General features: G+C 38.4%; 1 protein-coding gene across 2 annotated transcripts; it reads left to right on the top strand.

Moving 5' to 3' along the window:
- Positions 1 to 3,289: 3,289 nt before the first annotated feature.
- Positions 3,290 to 26,238, top strand: jak2b (Janus kinase 2b). 2 transcript variants are annotated; one of them, XM_037680251.1, is made up of 21 exons: positions 3,290 to 3,356; positions 7,088 to 7,233; positions 7,627 to 7,930; positions 9,451 to 9,570; positions 9,669 to 9,826; positions 11,343 to 11,454; positions 12,288 to 12,474; positions 15,802 to 15,926; positions 16,162 to 16,296; positions 17,307 to 17,394; positions 19,323 to 19,450; positions 19,661 to 19,799; positions 20,103 to 20,254; positions 20,777 to 20,927; positions 21,235 to 21,368; positions 21,701 to 21,890; positions 22,166 to 22,290; positions 22,377 to 22,549; positions 22,741 to 22,858; positions 25,240 to 25,353; positions 25,786 to 26,238. In XM_037680251.1, exons 1-21 carry the CDS (start codon positions 3,336 to 3,338, stop codon positions 25,891 to 25,893), a joined length of 2,928 nt encoding a protein of 975 aa, XP_037536179.1. In that variant the 5' UTR covers positions 3,290 to 3,335; the 3' UTR covers positions 25,894 to 26,238. The 2 variants fall into 2 exon arrangements, with proteins under 2 accessions (XP_037536179.1, XP_037536180.1); XM_037680252.1 differs by having other exon boundaries at positions 7,627 to 7,934; positions 9,425 to 9,570.
- Positions 26,239 to 26,908: the final 670 nt, after the last annotated feature.

Here is a 26,908-nt window from a genome sequence, read left to right as displayed (position 1 = left end):
GTTGTTGTTGTTGTTGTTGTTGTTGTTGTTGTTGTTGTTGTTGTTGTGGCTCAGTTGGTAGAGCTGGTACCTCTCAGTAAAACGGTCGCTAGATCGAATCCCAAGCCAGGGACCTTTCTGGGTGGAGTTGCATGTTTTTTCCGTGCATGTGTGGGCTACCAGGTAACGAGCACTCCGGTTTCCTCCCACAGACCAAAAACATGCATGTTAGGCTGATTGATAACTCTAAATTGTCTCTAGGTGTGAGTGAGAGAGTGAATGTCTCATTTGTCCCCATGTGTCCCTGTGATGGATTTGTGACCTGTCCAGGATGTCCCCCGCCTCTCACACAGTGACTGCTGGATATGGGCACCAGTGACCCGAAAAGGAAGAAGTGGGTAAAGATGATGTATGGATGGATGTTTCCGGGGTTACATAATGTAAATTTAAATTTTCTGTGGTGATCTCAATATAAGTGGGAGAACGAAACGTTAGCAATCCATCAAACTGTGTAGTTGGTGCTTGGAAAAGTTTCTTGTCTTTCTACGGTACTTGCTTTTTTTTTTTTTTTTAGCTTTTTGGTACATTTAGATATTAAATTCGTTGTTGTTTGATGGCAACACAAAACGGTTTTCAAGAAGCTTCAGCTGCCATTCTCATTATGTTGTCCACAAAACAAATCAATTTCCATAGTATACATTTTGCATCACGTCTTGTGCTACAGCAGTGCTCCCTCGTGCTCTGTCTTACACATTTCTGGCTTCAGAAGCTTTCACCAGAAAATGTCCTGCTTTGAAGTGCGAGTGTGAACAAAAACTTCGCAAAGGAAAAGTCTGGGTTCTGTTGTCCACGCAATTTCCCACAAACCTCAAGTGTTAATATGTGAAAATGAGCTTTAAATAAGATCCTAAGTGATGTGCTTGTATTTACAGATGAGGTCAGGAGCCCAGTAATGACGTTGGTTGCGTGTGAGGGAGGGAGCATCCAGAAAACTTAATGTTTAGCTCTCAGAGTTTAATGTTAATGTGCATTAGATATGTTTTTATCAGCTGTTTGATTAATTTTTCTGCTTTAATGACCTTTTTACAAAATGGGCTTTCGGTACCTTCATTGAAACAACATTGCTCTGGAGACATTGCAAGCAGCTGTGAGTTCATAAAACATATTATTAGACAAAGAAAGATGTTGGACGCAGTCTTTTTTCATTTAAGTTGTCATAATTTATGAAAAAATGTTTTCCAAAGCTAACAAAATTACATAGTCTTTGGATTAAAAAAAGAATCTCTGTACTTTAATTAGAAACAAACTCATGACTTTGATTCATAATTGTCACTCTTTGAATTAGATTTACAGATTTTATAACCATTTTTTTTTAGACAATGGTTCCTCTGTACTGCAGCTTTATGCAACACGTTTTAACACTGTGCAAGCATTCAAACTGTGCACCCTGATTGTGATATTAAATTCAAATGACAGTGAAGCAGCAATCCTTCTCACGGCTGACATTTTGCCTTTAATCGACTTCAGGGCACATGTTGCTGATGGCTTCCCTGCCGGCTATGGACACCGTGACTGACTCCTGCCCTGCAGTGCACCAAAATGGGACCGCCCATCGGGAATCTCCAGACACAAGACCAGCCGCTCCAGTTCTGACCATTCATTTCTATCACAGCAGCCAGGGAGCAGCCAACTGCAGCTTTCTCAGCTACCCACCTGGGGACTACGTGGCTGAGGAACTGTGTGCAGATGCAGCTAAAGCATGCTGTGAGTACCAGTACTCCCAACTGTGCAAACCTTGTACTTTATTGTAACTTTTAAGTACATCATAGCATTTCTCTTAAGTTAAATAAGTAAGTAAATAAACAGTTTTAGAACTTGGATAATATGATTATTCAAAGATTACAGCTTTTGCTCACTGCAGTATTCTCATCTCTTCGGAGCGTCTCAAAGGACATTTTCAAAGATGCGTGGTATGGAAACAAAACAAAAAAAATATATACATATAAACTGAGGTATCACCCGGCACATTTTTGTTCTTTTGTTTAATTATTTGAAGGAAAGACACAACCCAATCTGCCAGGAAGCGCAGATGATTAAAAGGGTCATAAATAGGCAAGATTTGTGTCAAATGCACCGTTGACACAGAAATTACGTGTCATTAATGTGTTGTTGGGACAAAAATTGCTCATGAAACTTTGAAGCATATTAAACGCGATGCAAACCAGCAAACAGCCCAGAACTCGTCGAAGTCACGTGAATACTTCATGGTAGTGGCACCCCTAGCATCACGGAGCACATGCATCACATTGTTTAGTACACTTTTAATACAATATTAAATTTTAGACAGAAATGTCCCCTGTTAGGTAGGGGGTGTAGCCCAGAGGGAGGAGAGCGAGTGATTATGTATTGGTGTTGGCATCTAGACCAGCCACAGTGGACTGGTAAGGTGCAAACACGTACAGACTGTAACGTGCCATGACCTTCAGGGGGTGCAGGTGGGGGGTGTGGGGCTCTCCCCCTTGTTTAAAGTTGAAGAAAACCTTACATCTGACAGATTTATCAAGTGGATACAGTGATCTCTATTTGCAAAAATAGTTCTTTCAATTTTTTTTTCATTTGTTTCAATACCAACTAAATATTTTAGCTTTGCTTTGCTCCTTTTTGCAGAAGAGGTTTAAATTGTGAATAGATGCTAATGTGACACTACTAATGAACAGCAAGGCCACGTGGGGAGGGACTAGACTAACCTGCATGTTATGGGTTTTATGATGAACCAAAACACACCTGACATTTTAGACAAACGTTATTTACCTTTTTTTTTTCCATCTGTATTAGTAGTAAAAACAGTTTTCCTATCTGTGTCCCGAGGCCCACTCCATTAAAGTGTGCACACATTTGAGCACACACTACACTTCTACAGGGATACTGTGTGTTTTTTGGCACCTAATTTATGTTACATAATCAAATGTGTTGCAAGCAAATCAAAACATAACGTGATTTCTCTTGTTATTTAAACCCTCCAGGTATATCACCCCTGTACTGCAGCCTTTTTGGCCTCTTTCGAGAACAAGACCGCATGTGGTTTTCTCCTAATCACATATTTCGGCTTGACGAGTCATCCTCAGAAGAAGTGTTTTTTAGAATACGGTACTATTTAATTTTTTTTCTTTTGTGTGTCCTTGTAAATATTTTTCCCCCTCATAATAAAACGTAAGCATTCTTGTTCGTCCTTAATTTTCTTTTCTACTAAATACTGCAGGTACTACTTCCCTGGCTGGTACAGCAGTGGAGCATCCCGAGCTTATCGATATGGGGTCAAAAAAGGGTCTGAAAGCCCCGTCCTTGATGATAATGTAATGTCCTACCTCTTTTCTCAGGTAAGCATAGTTGTTTGATTGTCAAGTGTATTTTTTCATTCAACCTTTATTTAGACAAGTATTGCACCTGCCTTGCCTTAATTGGATACAACACTTTTTTTTTTTATGTAGAGTCAGAGTCACAGAGATTTATTTGTCCTTCGCATCTCATGTGGTACATGTGGTGGAACGAAATTATGTACGTAGGGTCTCAGTTTCATCCAACAATAAAATGTAAAAGAAAAACGGTAATAAGAGCTAAGATATGAACTAAGAAAAACATCAGCTAAATATACACTAAGGACTAATAGCATAAAAACAATACGTCGAACAGCAGCACGAACATGAGCAGATGAGCGCGACATGAAACAGATCAGCAGCAACATGAAACAGATCAGCAGCAACATGATGTGATTTTTCACAGTGATTATTCTAGTTAGAGATTCATGAGTCTTAACAGCCTCAGGGTAGAAGCTGTTCCTCAGTCTAGTGGTTCTACACTTAATTTAATTAATTTAATTTAACGAAGTGTGAGTAGGATTGTCACTGCAATGGTGGTCAACATTTCTGTGATGTCATTGTTTGGTGACACTCAAAAATATTAAGATTGTGGTGTGCCTGGTTCTCAGTCTGTGGTTAGTCATACACACCAAAAGTGAGCCAGAGAACACTTGCAAGGCTTATGTTACAAAAAATTGGATGAATCCAAAATTGAAGCAGTTGCAGCCAGGTCTCATCCAGTCATGTGACTTCCTGGACAATCGATGGTCTACAGTCTGCTGACATGAAGTCATTGGCTCAGCTTGCCTGGAGTCTTGTCTGCGTTGTTCTTAAAGAACCAAGCTGGAAACGGGTAGGATCACCCAATAAGAACCCATGCCAGGTTGACTAGAGTAGGGCCTTGTTGAGCCCATGGGAAAAAGGCTGTAGTTCCTTTTTTTTTAGTTCAGCTGAAATTAGCTTTATATTCTGTTGATTTCATCACAAAATTGAAAGAGCACTGAGTGTTGCCCAGTATTGAAGCTTTACACCAGAAAACACGCCATACATGTCACTGAACGACGTAATGTCAACACTTGGTTACTATGAACTGGTTCACTGCTTCAGTTTTTTAACTCTGCCGAGCCCCACTGAAGAGCTGAATAACAAGCTATAACAAAAAAAAATCTTTATTCAATAAACCATGAGACTGCTCATTTTTTAAAAGTACTACTAAAATTTTCAGTTCCTAGCATAAATATTCATCTTTGCAGGCAGATGTACACTTTAGTTAACACAAATGGGTACGCAAAACTAAATCCCCGCTCTTTTAGTGCTCTCTAAGGCTTCGACGGCGCTGCCATTGTTCAGATTCGTCACTGCTTCCTCTCTTTGAAACAACCAAGGCAGCGACACAAAGGGCATTTTTGTCCTACAGAAACGGTGCACTCAGGATGCAAGTAAAGCCCATTACCTTGCATAACAAGGCAGGAAGCCTATCTAGACCCCGATATTTGGCAAATTACCAACGATATTATGGAGTCTGACTGAATTGTGAGCTATTTTTGATGTGGAATTCTGATTGTCTGCTCATTACCTGCTAATATGTTAACAATATTTTAAAAAATCTATCATCATTTAGTCTTGCAGGCTTTTGAAATGGAGGCTATAATTGTCAAAGTAGCCTAAAAGAGTAATGCGAGTCTTTTTGAAATTAAAAAATAAAAACAAACAAAAAAGCCTCAAAATATAGAAGCATTTATAAGGCTACCATGTTGCGAGGCACTTTTCCGTGTACTTGTTACATCCTACTGTAGTTTCCTGGAGGCCTTTGTTATGTTTGTGGAAATCCTGTAATGGAGAAAAGAAAGGTGCAAAAAGAGACTTGGCTTCTTGACCGAACCGTAGATTTTGAATATTATGCCTCCATACCAACTGTTTGATTTCAGAGTATTTTATTTTCTACAAAATGTTAATAACAAAGCATGCGCAGGACAAGAATAGAAAATAATAGAAGTACAGTATGCTTTGACTCAGATCTACACTTAAGTTTACATCTGTCCACTAAAGGATTTTATAAAACTGTGCAGAAAAAAAAGCTGCAAGGGAATTGATTTGTATAATTTTGTCTTTTGTTGGCAACTTAAATATTTGTCCCTTTTTTTTTAGGTCAGAGTACACTATTGATGTGCACAGATTTTTTTGTAACAGTACTAATGATAAATTATCTGCGTGGGATAGGACAAGCTTAGTGCAATACTGACTTTTTAAAGGATAAATCAAAGTAGTCTTGTTTGACCTCAGCCCAAAACACTCCCAGAAAGCAGACTGACCATTTGCAGTAGAAATGCATAAGGTCTAGGTGGTTCTACTGACTACAAAGTCAGGAATAAGATTCAAGTTGACCTCTTTGTGAACTGAAGGATTACATGGATTTATGCCTGAGGAAATCGACCCTGACAGCTTGAAGAAAAGCCTAAAAGTGAGCAGGAAATCTCTTGCAGTTTCTCTGGACAGATGTTGGCTTTAGTTTTTTGAAGGACACAACAGAACTACTCTCCTGTGCACGCTCACGACATGAGACTGAAACAAAGATGTGCTGCAATCTCTTGGCTTCCTTTGCTTAGCATTTTTTACAAGTTGGCATTTTGTAAATATCTGAAATATAACTTTATTGATTTGGTTTCAACCTAAATTAGGTTGTACTGGAATATTCTTTCATAACATTTAAATTGAAGGCATGTTTTATTTTTATACGGTGCCCTGAAATGACCTTTTGATGTGAATTGATGTTTTACACATAACCTGAATTTCACTCCTTGCAGGCAGATAAAAAGTTTATACGTTTTTCTAAAAAAAAAAGAATTTACAAGATGTTTATCTAATTATTTGTACTTGTGAGTAAAAAGAAACTAAAAGTTGAGTAAAAAGGAATTAAATCTTTCCAGTTTTTGATAAATAGTAAACAAATCAGTTCGTGAAATTCTTAAGTAAAATGTCTTTTTTTAACCACTCTTGTTTAATGTAAACAAAAATCTTTTTTTTGGTCAGCTTGGGTTTAATTGATTCTAGAAAATCACGATTGTTATATCTTTAGTAGTTGTACCCATAGAATGAAATCCAGGTCGGTGCAAAATCTAGGGTGGGAAAAATCCATTACCTTTCAGTTCGGGTCTGTTTGGTGTTCAAACTGACTTATTAAAGTCAAAACAAGAGCTGCAAACATGACGTCATGAGGAAGCTTGTTCATTGGTCAGCTGTGGTACACAGCCATCCTCTCGTCATATGGACCTGCAGGGGAACAATGAAAACAAAGTTTGTTCCAGTGGCTGAAAGCAAGTCATGTTGTACCCATGTCTAGCTGTTATTTATCCTCTGTTGAGGTCAAAGAGCTTTTGAACACATCCAACAAGTTATTTTTTCAAAACAGATAGGAAAAAAACAACTAATACAGTAACGTAATAAGGAGCTTATTACTGCATAAATAAGTTTTACGTTTCTGTATATTCAAAAAATATCAGTTTGCTGGAAACCAAATGAGATGCTTTTTCATGCAGCCCTGGCTTTTATTCAAAAAGTTTGTGGATGCTCAAAAACCTAAATAAAAAAGCACTCCCCCTGAAACATTTGTTTTGCGTCATGGAAAAGATACACTGGTTGGTGTAACGAACATGAAAGCTCAAAGTTAAATGTACAATTTGCCAAAGCCTTGAGATGTAGATTAACACATGTGTTCTGAACAAACTTTGTTGTTTTCATATTCCTGTTTGCAGTGGAGAAATGATTTTGTGAACGGCTTTGTGAAGATTTCTGACTCCCATGAGACACAGGAAGAGTGCCTTGGTTTGGCTGTTCTGGACATGACCAGAACAGCCAAGGAGAAACAGATGTCACCTCTGGATATCTACCACAATATAAGGTATTTTCAAATACTTTTGATTTGATTATTTTTATTTTTTAAGTACTGGCTAAGCAATAATAATTTATAATAATATAATAATAGATTTGGTAAAATGATAGAATAATTTTGTTTTGGTGTGATTTTATTTATTTATCTGTGTTGTTTATTATGCTGTTCTGGCTCAAAACTAAGCTGTCTGTGTTAACTTTACTGTGTCAACAGCATGCCAAAACTATGTCGTCAATAATTTACAAGAAGGAATGTTTTACAATGATGTGCAAAGTAGAAAGTGTTCCATTTATTAAGCATTTCTTATTGATAGATTATAATATATATATTTATATGATGAGAATTTTTTTTTAAAGTTTAAAACATCTGGCTGACGAAAATCTTCTCAACCTTTTTTTCCAGTTACAAGTCCTTCTTGCCAAAGGACATGAGAGCTCAAATCCAGGATTGCAGCTTTTTGACTCGTAAGAGAATCCGCTTCCGCTTCAAGCACTTCATCCAGCAGTTCAGTCAGTGTCGGACCACAGTTCGTGATCTGAAGCTCAAGTACCTCATCAGTATAGAGTCGCTGGAGAAAGCTTTCTACACAGAGACCTTCCAGGTCAGGGAGCCTTCTAGCGAGGCATCCAGCGGACGGCTCGTCATCCTGGTTGCCGCAGACACTGGAATACAGTGGTGTCGAGAGAAACTGAAAGATTCAGATGAGGTTGGTCCCAGCCATTTCATTTCTTGATCCAATCTATAGTTTGGTCTGTACTGCAAGATTTTATTTCCAGGGATATAAGCACACAAGCACATTATACTAACATGTGTCATGGGTGTCAAACTCTGGTCTTTGAAGTCTTGAATTCATTCAACCTTTATTTAGACAGGTTGAATGAATTTAAGACTTCAAAGGCCAGAGTTTGACATCCATGACGCATGTTAGTATAATGTGGTTATGCGCTTATAGCCCTGGAAATAAAATCTTGCCGTAAAGACCAAATTAGACTGCCTGGCCAAAAAAAAAGTTGCCACCAAAATTAAGGTCACACTAATATTTCCTTGGACCGCCTTTAGCTTTGATTACATCATGCTTTCGCTGTGTCATTGTTTCGATAAGCTTCTGCAATGTCACAAGATCTATTTCCATCCAGTGTTGCATTAATTTTTCACCAAAATCTTGCATTGAGGCACTAGTCATGACGGGTGCATCACTTCACCTGCCTCTCTTCTTACCCTGATGCACTCATCACTCTGGAACGGTCAATCTGGACTCATCAGACCACGTGACCTTCCTCCATTGCTCCAGAGTCCGATCTTTATGCTCCCTCACAAATTGAAGCTTTTTTTTCCAGTTAGCCTCACTGATTAGTGGTTTTCTTAAGGCTACACAGCTGTTCAGTCCCAATCCCTTGAGTTCCCTTCACATTGTGCGTGTGGAAATGCTCTTACTTTCACTATTAAACACAGCCCTGAGTGCTACTGTTGTTTTTCTTCGATTTGATTTCACCAAACGTTTAAGTGATCGTCAATCACGATCGTTCAGGATTTTTTTCCGGCCACATTTCTTCCTTGAAAACGATGGGTCCCCACTATCCTTCCAGTTTTTAATAATGTGTTGGACTGTTCTTAACCCAGTTTTAGTAGTTTCTGCAATCTCCTTAGATGTTTTCTCTGCTTGATGCCAATGATTTGACTCGTCTCAAACAGACTCGCATCTTTTCCACGACCACGCGATGTGTCTTTCAACATGGTTGTTTAAGAAATGAGAAGCAACTCATTGCACCAGTTGGGGTTAAATAACTTGTTGCCAGCTGAAAGATAATCACCCATGCAGTAATTATCCAATAGGAGGCTCGTACCTATGTGCTTAGTTAAATCCAGGTGGCAACTTTTTTTTTTTTTTGGCTAGGCAGTGTATTCTGTATGTATTCGATGTGCTTCTGCTTTAAAATCCTTGCACTTAATGACATGTTAAGAAGGCAATTCAGCTATTTGAATCAGGAGTGTTGCAACAGGGAGCCACCTAAAACCTGCAGGACAGTGGCCTCCAGAAGACCAGAGATGACCTCCAAGTGTTTAGACCTGTTCGCTTAAAATGTGTCCCAACCTAGACAATAAAATAGAAGGGACAGTTCTTCAGAAAAATAACAAGCCACTTTATTTATATTAGTTTATGCTTCACTGGTTAATGAATATTGTGCAACAAAATGTAGAGTAACTTTTTATTTAAATGTTGCTCAGGAGCTGCAAACCTTGTGCGACTTTCCAGATGTCACTGACATCGGCATCAAACAAGTCAGCAAAGAGGGTGCAGGAGAGAGCCGCTTGGTCACCATCAATAAGCAAGATGGCAAGAATCTGGTAATTTGTTTATGATTTTTTTTTTCTCAGTCGTCAGCAGAGCGAGCACATTCTCCATGGTGTGCTGACTTAGTGATGTTTTTTTTTATTTGTTTCAGGAGCTTGAGTTTCCCAGCCTTTCTGAAGCCCTCTCATTTGTGTCCCTCATTGATGGGTACTATCGACTGACCACAGACGCACATCACTACCTTTGTAAGGAAGTGGCGCCCCCCAGACTCGTTGAGGCCATATCTTGTCACTGCCATGGCCCCATTTCGTAAGTATCATCTGTTTCCCAAAAAGTTAAATTTGATTTAAGGGTAATTTACAAGAAAAATAAACAAGTTTTATGTTTATTCTGAATGAACATGGTCAAATCCAATCCACTTATAATGCATTTCAACACGATTCAGTCAAATAAGTTTGATAGATTTTTAATTTCTTGTTTTCAACATGTATGATGATGCTTTAACCTATAGATCAAAGAGACCATAAGAGATTGTTTTATTACAATTAAGTTTAATAGAGCAGATAAAAGGTATATATACACACTTTTTTTTTTTTTTGTCAAGACTGAACAAAGAGATCCCAGTGTTTCCCCTACCTTTATACAAGCGGGGTGCCCCATCAACAGAACCGAGCGTGCTGCCTACCGAACCGAACTGCTTCCACCCCCCATCTGTCAGCACTGACGTAGCACTAAGCTAGCCGCACGCAATACAGGCATGCTAGCTAAAAAGTTAAAGGCACAGCTCACGCTGCCTCTTCCCTCCTGTCATTCCCCGATCTGTTACAGAAGCACTATCCGTAGTGTACTTCTGTGTCGCACAGATCGCCGTTGTTTTTGAATCAAAACTGTCTTAATTTACTAAGAAAAGTACGTGCTCCATCTCCGCCGATCTTCATGTAGCTAATTTACGCCACTCATATTTCCGTTACAAATCATTGGTCAAGATGATATGTGACGCATTAGACCTGACCCCCAGCCTGGGCTGAATGAGGAAAAAGCCTGCAAGATGCAGAATGAATTATTTCCATGGTGAAACAGCGCCGCTCAGTGGTGAGGCTGCATATCGTTTTAACCATGACGTAAATATGTCAACGATTTTAACGGAAATACAAGAGCACAAACTTTTCTAAATAAATTAAGATGGTTCTTATTCATAAACAGAATTATATCAGTACATTTTCCTTAATCTAGCATTTTCAACAGTGATCCGTGCGCCGTGGAAGTATTCCTTTTAGCGCATGAGCAAATGAGCTACACTACTGATCGGCTTCCGTAACAGATCGGGGAATGACACCTCGCGCTGAACCCTCATGCTTAACACCTCCACACACACACATGCACACAACCCGTGTACAAACCAGTACAAACCGTGCACAGCTCTGCTGTGTCTCTGTCTCCTCCTCCCCACCCCCACCCCCCTCCCAGGCTCCAAAACTGCTGGTGCAAACAGAGCACAGCTCGGAAGTCTGCAGTTTGCATTTCAAGATGTTTTATAAGCTTGAATGAAAATATATTTGAAACGGTACCAGTTATGATTATAGAAAAATTAACATTTTATTGAATAAACAGTGAATAAAATACATAAAATCTATTTGTTTCCACTTTTGTTCAGACATTGATGCAGACACAAAGCTTGTTGTCGTCCACCTGGTTTTAAGTGTATACAATAGCTTCACCTCTCCTCGTCTCTTTCAGTTGGCCAAAATAACGAGCCTTGTTTGGGTCTACAAGCAGAACTTCTGCTCGTCTTTTTCTAACTCCAACTTTGTTGTTGTTATTGCAGAATGGAGTTTGCTGTCAACAGGCTTCAGAAGTGTGGAAACAAGCGGGGGTTGTACATTCTCAGATGCAGTCCAAAAGACTTCAACAAATATTTTCTAACGTTCCCAGTTGAGGTGGGTCTCTGTCTCTGGTGGTGGTTCATTTGACCATCTACACTAATACAGCTTAAAGCTAAAATAAATTGATAGAAATGTGTTTACATTGTATTTTGCTCAGATTATTTAGAAGCACTTCTTATTGACATGCATTTCATTAGTTCTCTGTACTCCTTGTTCCAGCTGTCAGTATGTGGGAAATATGTTGACCGTGATGCCAGCAGGTTTTAGTACAGTGACAGGGTATGCAGTGTTTGCTGGTGGAAAGGCAAAACAGCAAAATTTGGACTCTAATATTTCTTCTTCTGTCGTTAACATGCCCCTCTCCCAAAAAAATAATAATAAAATGTCAACCCTGTATAAGCTTCTGTGCCAGAGTTCCAGTCAGCACAGTGAGCACTCCTAACTTTCTGCCATACATGTGTTTGTCAAACTAACACACTTTAATTGAAAATATTATTTAATAAAAACAGTAATAAGACAAGCCCTCACAGAATTTCACTTGACTGTTAGGCCTCATTCTGGGTCACACAAATAATGATGTCGGCTAACGTTTTCAAAACAAATGTTTATTTGTTTTCTGTGGTCACAGACACACTTTACATGGAGTTGACAAAGGGGAGTGTCTGCTTTTCCTTTTTTTTTTTTTTTTAAATCTTTTTCATTCATTTTAATTATGTTGCTTCTAAGAACATTGTGCAGAATCTACCTGTGCGTCAAGAACTAGTTTTTTTTTCTTCTCTCCACTAATTTGTTGACCTGAAGTGATGTTTAAAATGAGACTTGATTTTGAGTTGTTGAATTATCCACAAATTATATGCCTGGCTGAGCTGTTCTTTTTGTGTGTTTAGGTGTGTAATGCAGTAGATTACAAGCATTGCCAGATCACCAGGTCTTCGGCTGGTGAGTTTAACCTCAGTGGAACCAAAAGAAACTTCAGCACTATGCAGGAACTACTCAGCTGCTACCAGAAGGAAACTGTGCGCTCGGATGGCATCATTTTCCAGTTCAACAAGTGCTGCCCTCCTCAATCTAAAGGTAAGACCAACATGATGCTTCCATTAATCAACACGTTTACGACATTTGTAGAAGTGTGCGCATAGGCCTGTCGCGATAAACAATAAATCAATTAATCTCATGATAAATGAAAATTATTTACCTCATTTTTAGGGATGCACGATGTTATCGGTATCGGTCAATATTAGCAATAAATTTAAATATCGGACATCGGCCATTCTGTCAAAATAACTCACCGATATAAAATATAAAAGGCACTATTTTCATATATATATATATATATATATATATTTATTTATTATAAATTCATATAGTGTTGCAGCATTTTCAGCCTCCCTTTTGGCATCTGCATTTGGTAACGGGTCAAATTGACAAAGACCATGCAGAATAATGTAGTGTTTTAATTCCACAGCAGAGAAAGCTATGTAGTCTCTGTAAGTAGGTCTAGGAAAAAAAAAATTATTGGTATTGATTAGGGGTGCACCGATTGCAGTTTTCTGTCGATCGACGATTTCTAAAAAGTCTGACCTGCTTATTCCAATTTTGGCCGATGTCGATTTTGTTTTGTAAGGGACACTGTCAGGTGTCATACGGTCACAATGCACCTTCAGTTTTCTAATTTTATTTTACTGAAAAACATACCCTTGAACAATATCCTAGTAACAATACAAACTTGTTTTAACTGGCCATGAGGTAGTGCTCTGAAATATAAATGAAGTTCAGACAATTGTTGTTAAAACTAAAAAAATTGGTAAAATCTGTTTTTTATGCCGATTTTACAAAATTAAGGAAATCGGGGGTGCACCCCTAGTTATTGATTTCAGTTATCTGCCAAAAAAGGCTCAACTCCGGCGCCCTTCACTGACCCCTCCCTTTTTCATTTTTCCCTTTTCTTTAAAATCCATTTTAACCATCTAAAATCGCACTTTTGTATCGTTAAAAGCAGCTACGCTGAGAAGCTAAGCTACGAGCTAAGCTAACAGGACGACCTCGGGGGGGGGGGGGGGGAACGTCTGTCTTGTCAAAGCGCAAAAATTCACGGTTGAAACCCCTGCCTTCATATAAACGTTGTTTTCTTTGTAAAAAGAAGCTGAGAACTTGTTTACTGATTTTTTTTAAATTAAAAGCTTTGTGTGACAAATGCTATGCTAAAGAGCTCAAACCACACTGAGCGTCCACCATTTTGAGAACCAAAAAACAGGAACGAGAGACAGCCCATGTCACGTCAAGGGGCCTCCCTCCCTTTTTTCTTAGAGACACACCGCTCGCTCCCTCACTATCCATCCTTCGGTTCAGACAGTCTTATACTGCCATCCAGTGGTCAAAAAAATGTACTTTAAGAATCTGTTGGACTCCTGGCAGGGTCCAATGCTGACATGTTCCTGTTTTTAGTTTTATACATTTGTCTTGGAATCTAGCTGTTTTTTTGGTTTTGTTACCTTTTTCCTTTTAGCCATCCTATTTGTTAAAAAAAACAAACAAAACAAAAAAAAAAACTGTAGTATGAGTTTTTATAATTGCTTATTGTTGTTGCTGTTGTCCATTGTTGTCATCTTTCTTTGTTGAAATCAGGTCTCTCTTGTAAATGAGTCCTCGAGGCTCAATGGGATTTACCTGTATAAATAAAGGTTGATTGATACTACACACAAACAAATTACCAACGTTTATTATTAAATTTGACAGTAGTTACTAATTATTGTCAAATTTCAAACAATATTATCGTTCATCGCAATAATTTCTGAGACACTTAATCGCCCAGCAAAATGTGTTATCGTGACAGGCCTATGTGTGCAGGAGTGTGTGTACCATTAGATGGAGGCACAGAATGGATGGGTATTATAGGAAGAATAGAGAAGAAGAACTTGCAGTGGGATTGTAGCTTCTTATTTAGAACTACATAATACACTTTACTCATGTAAAGCAAGCCTGTGATCAGAAAGTCGCAGGTTCAACTCCCGGTACCGTCAACATCAAAATGTGGGTGGAAAAGGTGGAACACCCACACCTCCCTCCACCCTCATTCGCCCCACTCTGGGCCCCTGAGCAAGGCCCTTAACCCCCATCATCTGCTCCCCAAACAGGTCTCTCTTGAAAATGAGTTCTCGTGGCTCAATGAGACTACTTGTATAAATAAAGGATAAATGAAATAAGTGGATCAGTCAATCTTGTGTCACTGGATATGCAGGTTGGAAAAGTCTTTTTAAACCAGCGTGCACTTGGTAAGGTATTCATTCTATATTTTTACTTGAGAAAATTACGTTACACATTTTAATTATGTGCTCTGAAAAGTTACACCATTTTCAAACGACATCAGTCTCAAGTGCCATTCTTTCTGTTGTCTTTTAACAACTTCAGGGGCTTTGATCATCTGGTTGACGCATGGCTTTGAACATGTGTTAATCGGAATGCATCAATATTTTGTGACGTTAGTGGCTGAGAATCCCACATCTGCAGTACACGTAAACAGAATTCCTTTACGCAGCTTGGGCCTTACTTTTATCAAGTGAATGCTTTAGGTCAGTTGATGAAGGATTTTGAAGAAGTGGTTACCAGAATCACTTGTTTGAGAAATGAAGCTGCAGCCGTAACAGGACAACATGAAACCTTCAGCGTGGAACATTAGTTTCTTTCTGGTATCAAAAGCATGTAAAGATTCCCTATCTCCACATGCTTTATGAATAACACAACATAACGTCTTCCCCATTGGTTATCCGTGTTTTTTTTTTTATTATAGTTCACTTTTATCCATCCTTTTTTGTTTGTAGCATCAGAAACTTTTCTCGGAGGCTTATATTATTTTTAACATATATACTGGTTGACTCTGTGCCGTCTCTTTGCTGGGAATTAATGCCAGCATGAAATGTTTTACAGGAGCTGCCATATTGTATTTTTGGAACCAGCATCTGTGCATTAGCGATGTGGAGCAAGGGAGGTCCATCTATGCATAGACTTAGTTTTTAGAGTTAGTTTAGTTTTAGATTTTGTAGGCAGGGTGTTCGGTTCTGTTGACAGGGCGTGGCGCTCTCCTTGGATAACGGTAGGGGAAACTCTGAACCGTGCGTTGGTCAGTCATTTATAATGAACAGCAGTGCAAGAAGAAAAACTGAAAACCAGGATGACTCACATGTGCCTCCGTTCTCGCCTCCCTTCATCAGCGAGACCACAAGTAGTTTTCCACCGAAAGTGATGAAGAAATAGACTGCACAGTTTCTCGCTGAGCTCTGACTCATATCAGCAGCTCTTATCCTTTCCTTTGTTGCACCCTGAAGTTTTGTTTTCTCTTGAGCAAATCTGTGTCTTTAAACCAAGATATATATATAAAAATATATAAATTGTTGTTATCCACAGAGAAATCCTGCCTGCTTGTATGCAGGAGCAACAAGGGTTCAGATGTGCCTCTGTCTCCGTCTCTTCAGCGACACAACATTAGTCAGATGGTGTTTCACAAGATCAGGAAAGAAGATCTGGAATTTGTAAGCCTACTCTGCATGTCTTTACTTCCTCATTTATCCTTTCCTGCACTATGTTTACTAAACTCGCCCATAACAATACTTGGTTATCTTAACATGAATTTACTCATTGTAATATTTTAAATACATCATAGTGAGCGTAGTATTACCTAAATAAGTACGCTTTTTCAATCCGGTATAAGAGCCATTTGTAAAGAATTAATGTTTTATCTTTGTGCATTTAAAATCTTTTTGTCAGATGGAAAGTCTTGGTCAAGGAACATTTACAAAGATCTTCAAAGGCATTCGAAAGGAGCTTGGAGACTACGGACAAATGCACCAAACAGAAGTTGTGATGAAAGTTCTCGACATGGCCCACAGAAACTACTCGGAGGTCCGTAGTTTTAAAGTTGTGCATCTTTGTTAATGTTTACAAGCACCTTGGCATTTGTATGCAAATGTTTGGGTTTCCCTGTGTAAATGTTGGCGCTCCACCATCCCCCCGCCCCACACTGCACAAAGCACACTTTGAAAATGGACAGATGGACATTTAACTATTTGCTATTTTGTTAATTGCTATTCAACTTACAGCTCGGTAAAAATATAAGCCTGCTCTAAAAAAAAATTGTTGCAGAAGTTGTGTACTTCTGCTTGACTACTTTATTTTTAAAAGTGAACAGAAGGCTTTTAAAGGCTCTTTCACAAAACAGTTCTACGAAATGGCCCCAGAGACCACTCTCGTCTTTATGCTGCCTCTGGCCATTGAAAAGCCACAGACGGAGGCGGCCCCGTCCAGCACAGATGAAGTGGATCGCAACACATTCGTGTGACCGTCTCCCTCCTATTGTTTTAAAACGTGATGAATTAACTCAGTTTAGTGATTCTTTTTGTAGTTAAGTATTTTTTTTTTTACAAAATGTTGCATCATCAAGCATCACCTCTGTGATAAACCTGTTTATTCTGTGGTCACGCAGACCATATATCATCACTTCATCAAATTATTGAGCTGCAAAGCTCTTACCTATTCACATATTGTCCATTTTGGCTCTGTTTCTACCTCTTTGCAACACTAAAGTGTGTTGGGTGGGTTGGCATTGATGCCTGTCACTGCCTTGTCTTTTCACACTGATACAGCCAAAACACATACAAGTCTAGGCTTGATTTGTGAAAGAGCCTTTAGATTCTGGGGAGGTATTTTACCGCGTGGGGCTAAAAAGAAAGATGCAGTACTTTAAACATAAATGTACTGTGGATATACTACTTTGATTGACAAATGTTTAAAAACAATCATATTGGACAACTACACCAACATTCTATTTATGACAAACAAATGAACTGAAAATGTTGTTTTTCTCCTGGGTGTGCTTTTTTTTTGTAATTGTATCATGTTTTTCTGTCCTTCAGTCGTTCTTTGAAGCAGCCAGCATGATGAGCCAGTTGTCCCATAAGCACCTGATCCTGAACTATGGAGTGTGTGTTTGTGGAGAGGAGAGTAAGTTTTAGAGGCGTGCATTCATATGTTGTACTGTTAGCTATTTGTCTTCTGTCTGTACTCATTTAACACTATTATCTGTTGAAAGTGGGGGTCATGTTGTTTTATTAATTAGACTTTGCTATAATCTTAATCCTCTACAACCCAGATCAGAAAGCAGCGGTCGATCTGTGAGCGTGATGGGTTATAGTTAGGAGTTTTATATTACCTTGCACCCGAATTTATCTCACATGGAAACTCTTTGTACACCTGTCAAGACCTCTTCTGTTGCACAAAGTACTGAAGGCCTTTTCTGTCCATTTTACATTCATATCTGTGTTTGACAGTGAGATGTCAACAATTTAAAATATGTGGAACAATTTAGAGTTAGGGATAGGGATAGGCACTTTAAGCATTGATGGAACAGAGTCTTCTGGTACTCGTCAATACGCTGCCTGTATTTCTGCTGACTGGGGGTATTTGTGTTCCTTCATTTTCACCAGTCCAGTACATCAGAGTGGAGGAGTGGGAACATACCATACTTGCTGCTGCACACGTTGCACCACCGTATAAGTCGCATCAGTCCAAAAATGTCTAATAAAGTGGGAAAAAACATAAATAAGTCGCTTCACCGTATAAGTCACATCTATTATGCGTCACTGCCGACCACCTGGAAACGTGGGCCAGTGTTGTGCCAAAAATCAATTGGCTGCCAAATGGCGGCTGCGGGAGCGTGAACGGGAGGACTGTAACATGAATTTAACAAGATTAACACTTAAAAACAATTTTTTTGTTTGCTCGAAATTATAGCAAAGGTGTGTTGAACTTTTCCTTAATAAATGCACTTTAACGGTCAAATCAGCTGCATTTCAAAAATCGATTTGCGTCACAGACATCAAGTGTTAGCCCCGTTAGCATGATTAGTCTCATGGCACAATGGATAGACAAAAACTTTGAACTTAAAAAGGTTGTCTTTGCAGCTAGGAACCTGGAACAAGCCTCCACAAGTGAGACCGCATCGCATGCTAATAAATAACATGTTACACTTTTCATTTAATATAAGTTAAAGTGCTATACATATCATATGGCTGTTACTGAATATATGTCACCAGCTCTTACAGCTGTTACACAAATTTGTAGCAAATAAGTCTAAATAAGAGGGCTATGTTCTGACAAAGGATAGCATATAAAATATCGGCATCCGTTATCGGCCAAATAAGTTTTAACATATTAACATATCGGATATCAGCCAAAAATCCAATATCTTGTATCCCTAATTTTTACCTATTAATGAGACACTTGGCTTGCCATATACGTTGAGGGCCCTCTAGCAGCTGAAAATGGTAGTGTTCAATATTTTCCATGTCAGAATGAATGAAATAGCCAGATCTCATCTTAAAATTGGGTTATAAATATGGGGGGTAAAACGCATATTAGTCGCTTCGGTGGATAATTCGCAGGACTTGCAAAAAGGTGCAATTTAGATGGTGAAAAGTATGGTATTCTGGCTGTGAAGTTGACTAGTTTCTACTTTGTAATCCTAGCTCATCTGGTAAAGCACCATGGTGGTTAGGATAGAATTTGGCACATGATGGCTTCCGCATAGTTTTGATAGTAGCATGAGCTACAGGTGTGTTTAAAATAAATATAATTACTAATTAAAACAACACCTACATATTTTTTTATTTATTTATACCTTTTAATGACTCTTCCAATATTCACAAATCACTGTCTATCTTTGCTAAGAAGGCTCAATGTTCTACTCTCAACAAATATGCAAAGTTGATCATAAATGGATAAAACAAAAACTAAGTGGACTCAGTTTCAGTTTGAACCCTTCAGTTGTTACAAAAAGTCCTGAAAACAACACTTTCCTGATTTTATTTTTCTTAATTTCAGTATGATACTTTGCGAATTAACTTGAAAAATAATTTTGTGTTCCCTTCCAGACATTATGGTGCAGGAGTATGTAAAGTTTGGCTCCTTGGACACATACTTGAAGAAGAACAAGAACTCGATAAGCATTCAGTGGAAGCTTGAAGTAGCGAAGCAGCTGGCCTGGGCCATGAACTTCCTGGTATAAACTTGATTTCTGTTATATTCAAGCCCATTATTAGGCTGGCTCTATGTAATGATGAATATTTGTGTCTTTGTTTTGTGATTTTGTGAACTTTGACTTCTTTAAAAGTTAAAGTATTTGCCGACATTGAAATAAATATGAGGAAGTTGGGGGGAAAACTTGTTAGATTTGAGTGGTGAAAGTGGTGTTTCTTCTTTGTACCTGCAGGAGGAAAAGCATCTTGTTCATGGGAATGTATGCGCCAAAAATGTTCTGCTAATAAGGGAAGAGGACAGAAGAGCTGGAAACCCACCTTTCATCAAACTCTCTGACCCTGGAATCAGCATCACTGTCCTCCCTAAAGAAAGTGAGTGTTTTAAGTTCAGCCAAATTGTCATAATCCTTTTTAAACAGCAGGGGGCAGTATGTTACTGCTTAAAGAAACATCACTTTATTCTGACGCTTCACTGCTTTGACTTTTTATTCTGTAACTTTTATTCAGTCTGAGTTTCACTTAGTTGGTGAGTCAAATAAAACGTTCAGTTTTATTTGACTCACCAACTAAAAAAAAAAATGAGACTGACATTTTGCTAGCAAATATCAGCACTTTTAATAGTAAAAGCTTCAATAATTCTAATGTTTTTGGTGAACTGTTTTTGTTTGTAATCAGTCCTGATCGAGAGGATCCCTTGGGTGCCCCCTGAATATGTCAAGGAGCCTGTGAAACTGTGCCTGGCTGCAGACAAGTGGAGCTTTGGCACAACGTTGTGGGAAATTTGCAGCGGTGGGGAAAAACCTCTACCAACATTAGACAACTCCAAGGTAGAGTTGAATGATCAACTTTAAAATGTTCAGTGTCGCATGAAGACACGCAGTTAATGCTGTGGATAGTATGGTCTGCATATACGTTTTTAAATCATCTCATGTTTCTTAGTGATTGTTGGGCAAATTCTATTGACTTTCCACACATACAATATGTATTTATTTTAAATTATTACCATTTGTAAACTCATGTAAGCCAACTGCTTCATAGGGGATGCTTGCATAAGTGCTCCGAAATTATGAAACAGTTTAGACTCGGTGTTTGGATTCGGAATGAAAACATATAAATTAATTAACACTTTAACATTTTAAGCAGCAAACATTTTTGAACCTTAAGTAGATTTCAGCTGAAAATTGAAAAACATTAATATAATAAATGTAAACCAAAGTAAATGTAGCACAAAGAACAAATGAAAAGCATTAACACCAGTACTGTGAATTATCTCACTCTCTAACACAAGAATGTTTTTGTTGTACTTTAATGTAGAGTGATGTCTACAAAGTTTTATTTACGCTTCACAGAAAATCTTGTTCTATGAGGATCACCACCATCTTCCCGCACCGAAGTGGACAGAACTGGCAAATCTGATCACCAGCTGCATGGACTACGAGCCCACATTCAGACCCACGTTCCGCGCTGTAATCCGTGACCTCCACAGCCTCTTCACACCAGGTTGGTGTACCCCCACCCCAACACACCCAAAGACATAGTTCATGTTCAAGATTAGCAAATTACTGAATATCTGAGATTATGTTGTACTGTAGAACATTTTCATCTTTAGCTACTGCAACTAAAGATTATTTGTGAGAATTATGGACGTGACCAGAATGTGTAGAATGAGTCCTACAAAAGAGTTCACTGTCAACTTGAGAAAAGCAGAGACAAACTTTAAAGTTTGTTCAGTACGTATATGTTGGACCACCAGAGACATTTGTCTGTCTTTTTTAATGTACCTTGTGTTTATCCTTTATGTTTGTAGACTATGAGTTGATCATGGACGACATCCTGCCAAACAGGACAGCGGGGTCCAGCTGGACGACCGGAGGATTAGAGAATCAGGAACCGGCTCTGTTCGAAGAAAGACACCTCATTTTCCTGCAGTTACTTGGCAAGGTATGTTGAAATGTGAAATATAAATAGATATTTTATGGGGTTTTTTTTTTTGTTAGAAAACAGCATCGCACAAAAATTAATTTGCGTCTGTTAGCGTCCTGCTGAAATTAAGCTGGTCCAGTTATATGGAATGTTGTAGGTTCGTATTATTTTGTGCATCTTTAAGATGGTTTGTAATAACTTAGTGTAAATGTTTGTATATTTGTTTTTATATTAGGCCTTTTTTTCCTGTTGGGTCTCGTAGGTTTTATAAAAATAATGATTATGCATAGCAACACATCACTTCAAACTGTGAGTAAAGACTAAAGATCGATGTGTGTTTTGTTGTGAAGGGAAACTTTGGCAGTGTGGAGATGTGTCGGTACGACCCGCTTCAGGACAACACAGGAGAGGTGGTGGCTGTGAAGAAACTCCAGCACAGTACTGCAGAGCACTTACGAGACTTCGAGCGAGAGATTGAAATTCTGAAATCTCTCCAGCATGAGAACATTGTCAAGTACAAGGGTGTTTGTTACAGCGCAGGTACACTTAGAGTTTTTTGTTTTAACGACTGAATCATCAGAACGCAGTAGATTTAATGTAGTCACACTCTCTTTACAATATGTATGGGCGTGAAAAGGGACTGGTCTTGAAGTTCTCTGCATTTTTGTGCGTCTGATTGTGAAAATGCTATAAAATAAGTCGGTGCTGATCCACAGGGAATAGAAGACCAACATTGAAATCTAAAACATATTTACAGTAAATTCTTCTCTGTGAAGAGCAGTTAATTCATCAATTTATTTTTTCCCCTCCTTTAGGTCGAAGAAATCTTCGTCTCATTATGGAATATCTTCCTTTTGGAAGTCTGCGAGATTACCTCATAAAGAACAAGGAGAGAATAGACCACAACACACTTATCCATTATGCTTCTCAGATCTGCAAGGTACTGCAGTTTTGTCTTGCTTCATGTTATTTACACTCTCCTACCTGAAAACAACTTGTGTTTAATTTTTGTCTGTGTTTGCACAGGGTATGGAGTACCTGTCAAGTAAGCGGTACATCCATAGAGACCTGGCAACGCGAAACATTCTCGTTGAAAGTGAGCTGAGAGTGAAGATCGGAGACTTCGGCCTCACCAAAGTTCTGCCTCAGGATAAAGAGTACTACATGGTGAAGGAACCAGGAGAGAGCCCCATATTCTGGTCAGACCATGTTTGTGTTTAAAACTCAAACTGATTAACTTAGAAAACTGAAACTTTTTTCTAACTCTATTTCTGCAAGGTACTATTGTTATTAACTTTAAAAAAATATTAACTGTCAAGTTATTTAGGAGCAGCTTGTTGGTTTATATGTATTGCTTCAGGCAGGCAGTGACATGGCGTGTGTTTTGCAGGTATGCCCCCGAGTCTCTGACGGAGAGCAAGTTCTCTGTGGCATCGGATGTCTGGAGCTTTGGAGTGGTGCTCTATGAGCTCTTCACCCACAGCGACAAGAACTGCAGCCCTCCTGCAGTAAGTAACAAAACACATTCAGCAGCATGAACTGTTTTTTATTTTTTAAGATTTAAATTACTTTCATTACTTATGTAAGTTATACGTTTATAAAACTGGTGAGGGACCTTAAAGGCAGCGTGGGAGCAGATAGCGGAGTTGAGTCACAGTTGAACACATGGGGATAATGGTGTCAGCAGTGAATCCCAGAATAGATTTCTAGCTGGGTGGACCTTTACTGCAAGTCATTCCCCTTCTCTCATTTCTTACAATTCACTATTCATCTCATTACCTATTTTTATCTGATAGCTGTTGAAACAATTTAATAAATAAACTAAAACTCGTAATATTTAGAAACAAATATCTTTCATTAAGTATAAAATGGACAACTTCATCCATTATTTCATTTCATTAACTCAAACACTATTTGTAGTTCTTTATTGTAATTATATCATTGAATCGTAACTATTGGATGAATCCTAAAACCACTTTTTATGTTGACAAAATAACATCACAGCCTGTTGGGGATTTATTTCTTGTTGTGCTCACCTCAGTGTCGCTCTATCCTAAAGTAATTTAAAAGTCATCAGGGGTCAACATAAGTGGTTTCCAGTTGTCCCGAGACAACCTATTTTCATCTCGGACAACCAGACCTCGTCAACAAAGTGGACAACCAAGTGAAAAAAACATGGATTAAAGTTCTCCGTCACCGTGATAGGTTTCTGTCATCTGTAAAAAAAAAATAAATAAATAAATAAAATGGGAAAATGTGTTTTGTTGTGGTCAGTTGTTTTTTGTAGTTTATAAAAATCTGCTATCTTAAATTCTGCAGTGTTTTAGCAATAACAAGATGTGGCTTTTTGTTTGGATGAACTGAACTTGATTATATTTAGAACCATTCTGAGAAGTAATTGTACTGTGATAAATGTAATTAACAAAAAAATCACATATGAATAATAAATCGTATTAAATGATCTACATGTTCTGGAATCCTGTGAATATAATCCCTTTGAATTCAATTTTAGTGGAGAAATCTGTCAGTCAGGCAAAAATAAATAAATAAATCAGTTAATTTATATTCTGCAAAGGACTTCCTGTGCAATTTTTGTTATTTTTATATACATCTTAACGCCCCTAAATTAAAAACACTGAAATGAAATAAAAGTAAACTATAAAACATTTGTTCAAAACCCCTCTCTTCCTTCAGAATGACATCAGTCTTGATGGTGCAGGTTAGTTTTCTTACAAGTTTTTATTTGTGTTGCTCCTTTATTGTAAAAGTTGCAGACAACCAAAAAGTTTGGCGGACAATCAGATTCTGTCGAGAGGTTGTCGGCTGGACAACCTGAAACTTTTCATAATGTCTACCCTCTGATCATTGTTGAGAATGTAAAGTCTTATGACATGAATTAAACGTATAAACCTCGTATTTCTAACATTTCAGGTTGCAGTACTAGCAGATGGAGTCCAATACTAAAGTAAAACTGTAAAAACTAGCATCTTATTGTCTTTACATTTTGATAATATAGTTGGAGCATTAAGTAAAATGTAGATTTCAGCAAATGTCCTTTTTTGCCAAAACACTTTAACTTGTTTGTTTTTGTTTCTTACATAAAATGTATTTTCAGAAAGTCATATGCAGAAAATGATTTTTGCATTTTGTTTCCTTTTTTTACCATCTATAAAACAAAACGTGTGTAGTTTGATGCTAAATGTTCATGTGGACTGAGTCTTAAGAAACATGTCCACCAAAATGACTCCCAGATGCTCTGAAGAACCTCGAGATTTGAACGTGGTGACATCATTAAGCCGAGCAAACAAATGAAGCAAAACTTGTACGACTGGTCAGTTTGCAAAGTATTTATTTTGGGCTTCACGGTACAATTTTTCATGCATGTCTGAGAACATTGTGCTTACTCGGAGCAGCAGAACATTTAATAACATGTAATGTGATTTGATTCAGTTATGGTGAATGTTGCAGACATGCTCTCCTTCCCATTAATCTGAGAGCAGCTGATCATTTCTTCACGTCTTCATCTGCACCATTCTCACTTCTCCAAAACACCAGCATCAGGATGCACCTGAATTAGGCAGTAAACAAGAGTACAGTTCAATTGTTTCTGTAGGTTTCCTTCACAGTGCCTGAGCTAAATGAGCAGGGAGATGTTGAGCCCAGATAGTATCAAATGTCTACACTTATTATTCTGAGTGCAATAAATCATTCATGTGAAGCCAGAACAGTTTGACACACCGGCTGTTCAGCAAACCTGAAACATGCTGAACACCAATGTTTTCAACTTCTCTCGTCCATTAATACATTTTCTATACTATATGGAATATTTTTTTATATCTGTCCTCATTTCGGTTCCTCATTATCCCTTTTGTCTCGTCTTCCTGTTCAGGTTTTTATGTCGATGATGGGCAACGACAAGCAGGGGCAGCTGATTGTTTATCACCTCATCGAGCTGCTCAAATCGGGCAGCAGGCTGCCTCAACCCCTGGGTTGTCCTACAGAGGTCACTTTCTTTTGTTCCTCTTCACTTTCTTTCACAATCTTTGAGAGGGTTTTGTCGTAGCGCACTTTCGTGTATGGCATTTTAGCGCCTTTCTGAATTGTAACGTAACAAGAAGCTACTAAAAAAAAAATTTGGCTTATAAATCTAGTTTACTGATCTTTTGTTGTAAAGCAGCTGGGCCCCAAAGTCACTTCCAACACTGGCTTCTTTTGAAATGACCTAATTTTAAAACTATTTTACCACCAGGAATGAGAAGGTTTTAGTCATTTGCTTGGTTTAGGAGTTTATCAACCAGTAATCGTGTCCACTGGGACTTGGAAGTTGAGCTGCGCCTGTAAATGCTTCCAGATTGAGAATACAGTGCTTTGCAGAAAAATGTAATAGGTGATGTTAGTTTCCTGCTGAAAACGTTTTCTCTGCTTTTCTTTTCAGATGCATGAGATCATGAAGGAGTGTTGGGATAAAGACCCCACCTTGCGTCCGTCTTTCAATGAGCTGGCCCTTCGGATCGACTTGTTCAGGGACAGTAAGGAGTTTTAAGATCCAGAGTCCCGCTGCTCTTCAACGAAAATACTGGAAGCTTTGTTCTGGCTCATCGAGGAAAGCCAAAGTGAGGTTTCTCTGCCGGTGAGCAGCGTGACTGGAAGTGTGGGAGCTTGGAATAAGGACTACTGCCGAGGTGCCTTTCGAGCAAGGCAGTTTTCTGTCGCGGAGCAGCTTGGTGGACTGCAGCTCGCTGCAGGAAGAGGTTAAACTTGAAGGCTAATGTTGCTGAAAATAAGCAAATGGTCAAAGTTTTAAAAGAAGACTTGAAGAGTTTAAAGAGACTGTGACAAGACTGATGCCAGACCTGAAGCTAAAGGTGGTTGTTGTGAACAAGTTCTGTGTGTGTGTGTGTGCGTGTGTGTGTGTGTGTGTGTGCGTGCGTGCGTGCATTACGTGTGTGTCTACATTCAGCTAGCTGGTCTAGCTCTTGCTATCCACTTTGGCTGTCATCTGAAAAGAAAATGTCATAGTTTATTTTGTGTGTGCATGCATGCTTGTGTGTATGTGTGTGCATGAGAGAAAGGGTTTTAACTGTAATATAGTAATTGTGTACATATGTTCAGAAAAATTTTATAATTTTATAAAATTAAAACATGGTTTAATGCTATATTTACAATGTCGGCAAAACATCAGTGTTAATTAAGCGCCCATGGAGGTGATTTTAATAATCTGTTGTTTCTGTTTTCGATGTGAGAGGTGGCGTGAAAATTAAAGAAGCACATCTGTGGAGCAGTTTGTCACTTTCTATTCTCTTTATTTTATAACTTCCTCTGTTTTCTTAACTTTTGTAGCCGCTTGGAAACTCAACAAAATACTGCTTAGTGTTAACTAGTCCTTTATCATGTGTCAAGTATAAAATATATGGTCACTGTAGGTAGTAAAACAGTGTCAATTTAAAGTATTTTAATTTTATGTTCGTCTAAGTTTGTTGCCATGCAGAATAACGTTATCAAAAATATTTTACTGCAATAATTTTATCTTCTGGTATGTTTTGATTTTCAAAGTAAAA

This window comes from Nematolebias whitei, chromosome 8 (genome assembly GCF_014905685.2).
Source record: "Nematolebias whitei isolate Nwh7 chromosome 8, NemWhi1, whole genome shotgun sequence".
NCBI lineage: Eukaryota > Metazoa > Chordata > Actinopteri > Cyprinodontiformes > Rivulidae > Nematolebias > Nematolebias whitei.
Note: the sequence above shows the minus strand (reverse complement) of the source record. Positions and strands in the feature narration are given on the sequence as shown.

Bases quoted from the DNA above. Each gene is read 5' to 3' on its own strand.
- jak2b (XM_037680252.1), top strand. From the start codon at position 3,336: ATGTCCTACCTCTTTTCTCAG. The intron at 15,927-16,161 runs GTAAGCCTACTC...TCTTTTTGTCAG, and splicing joins GGAAAGAAGATCTGGAATTT to ATGGAAAGTCTTGGTCAAGG. The intron at 20,255-20,776 runs GTAGAGTTGAAT...TACGCTTCACAG, and splicing joins CAACATTAGACAACTCCAAG to AAAATCTTGTTCTATGAGGA.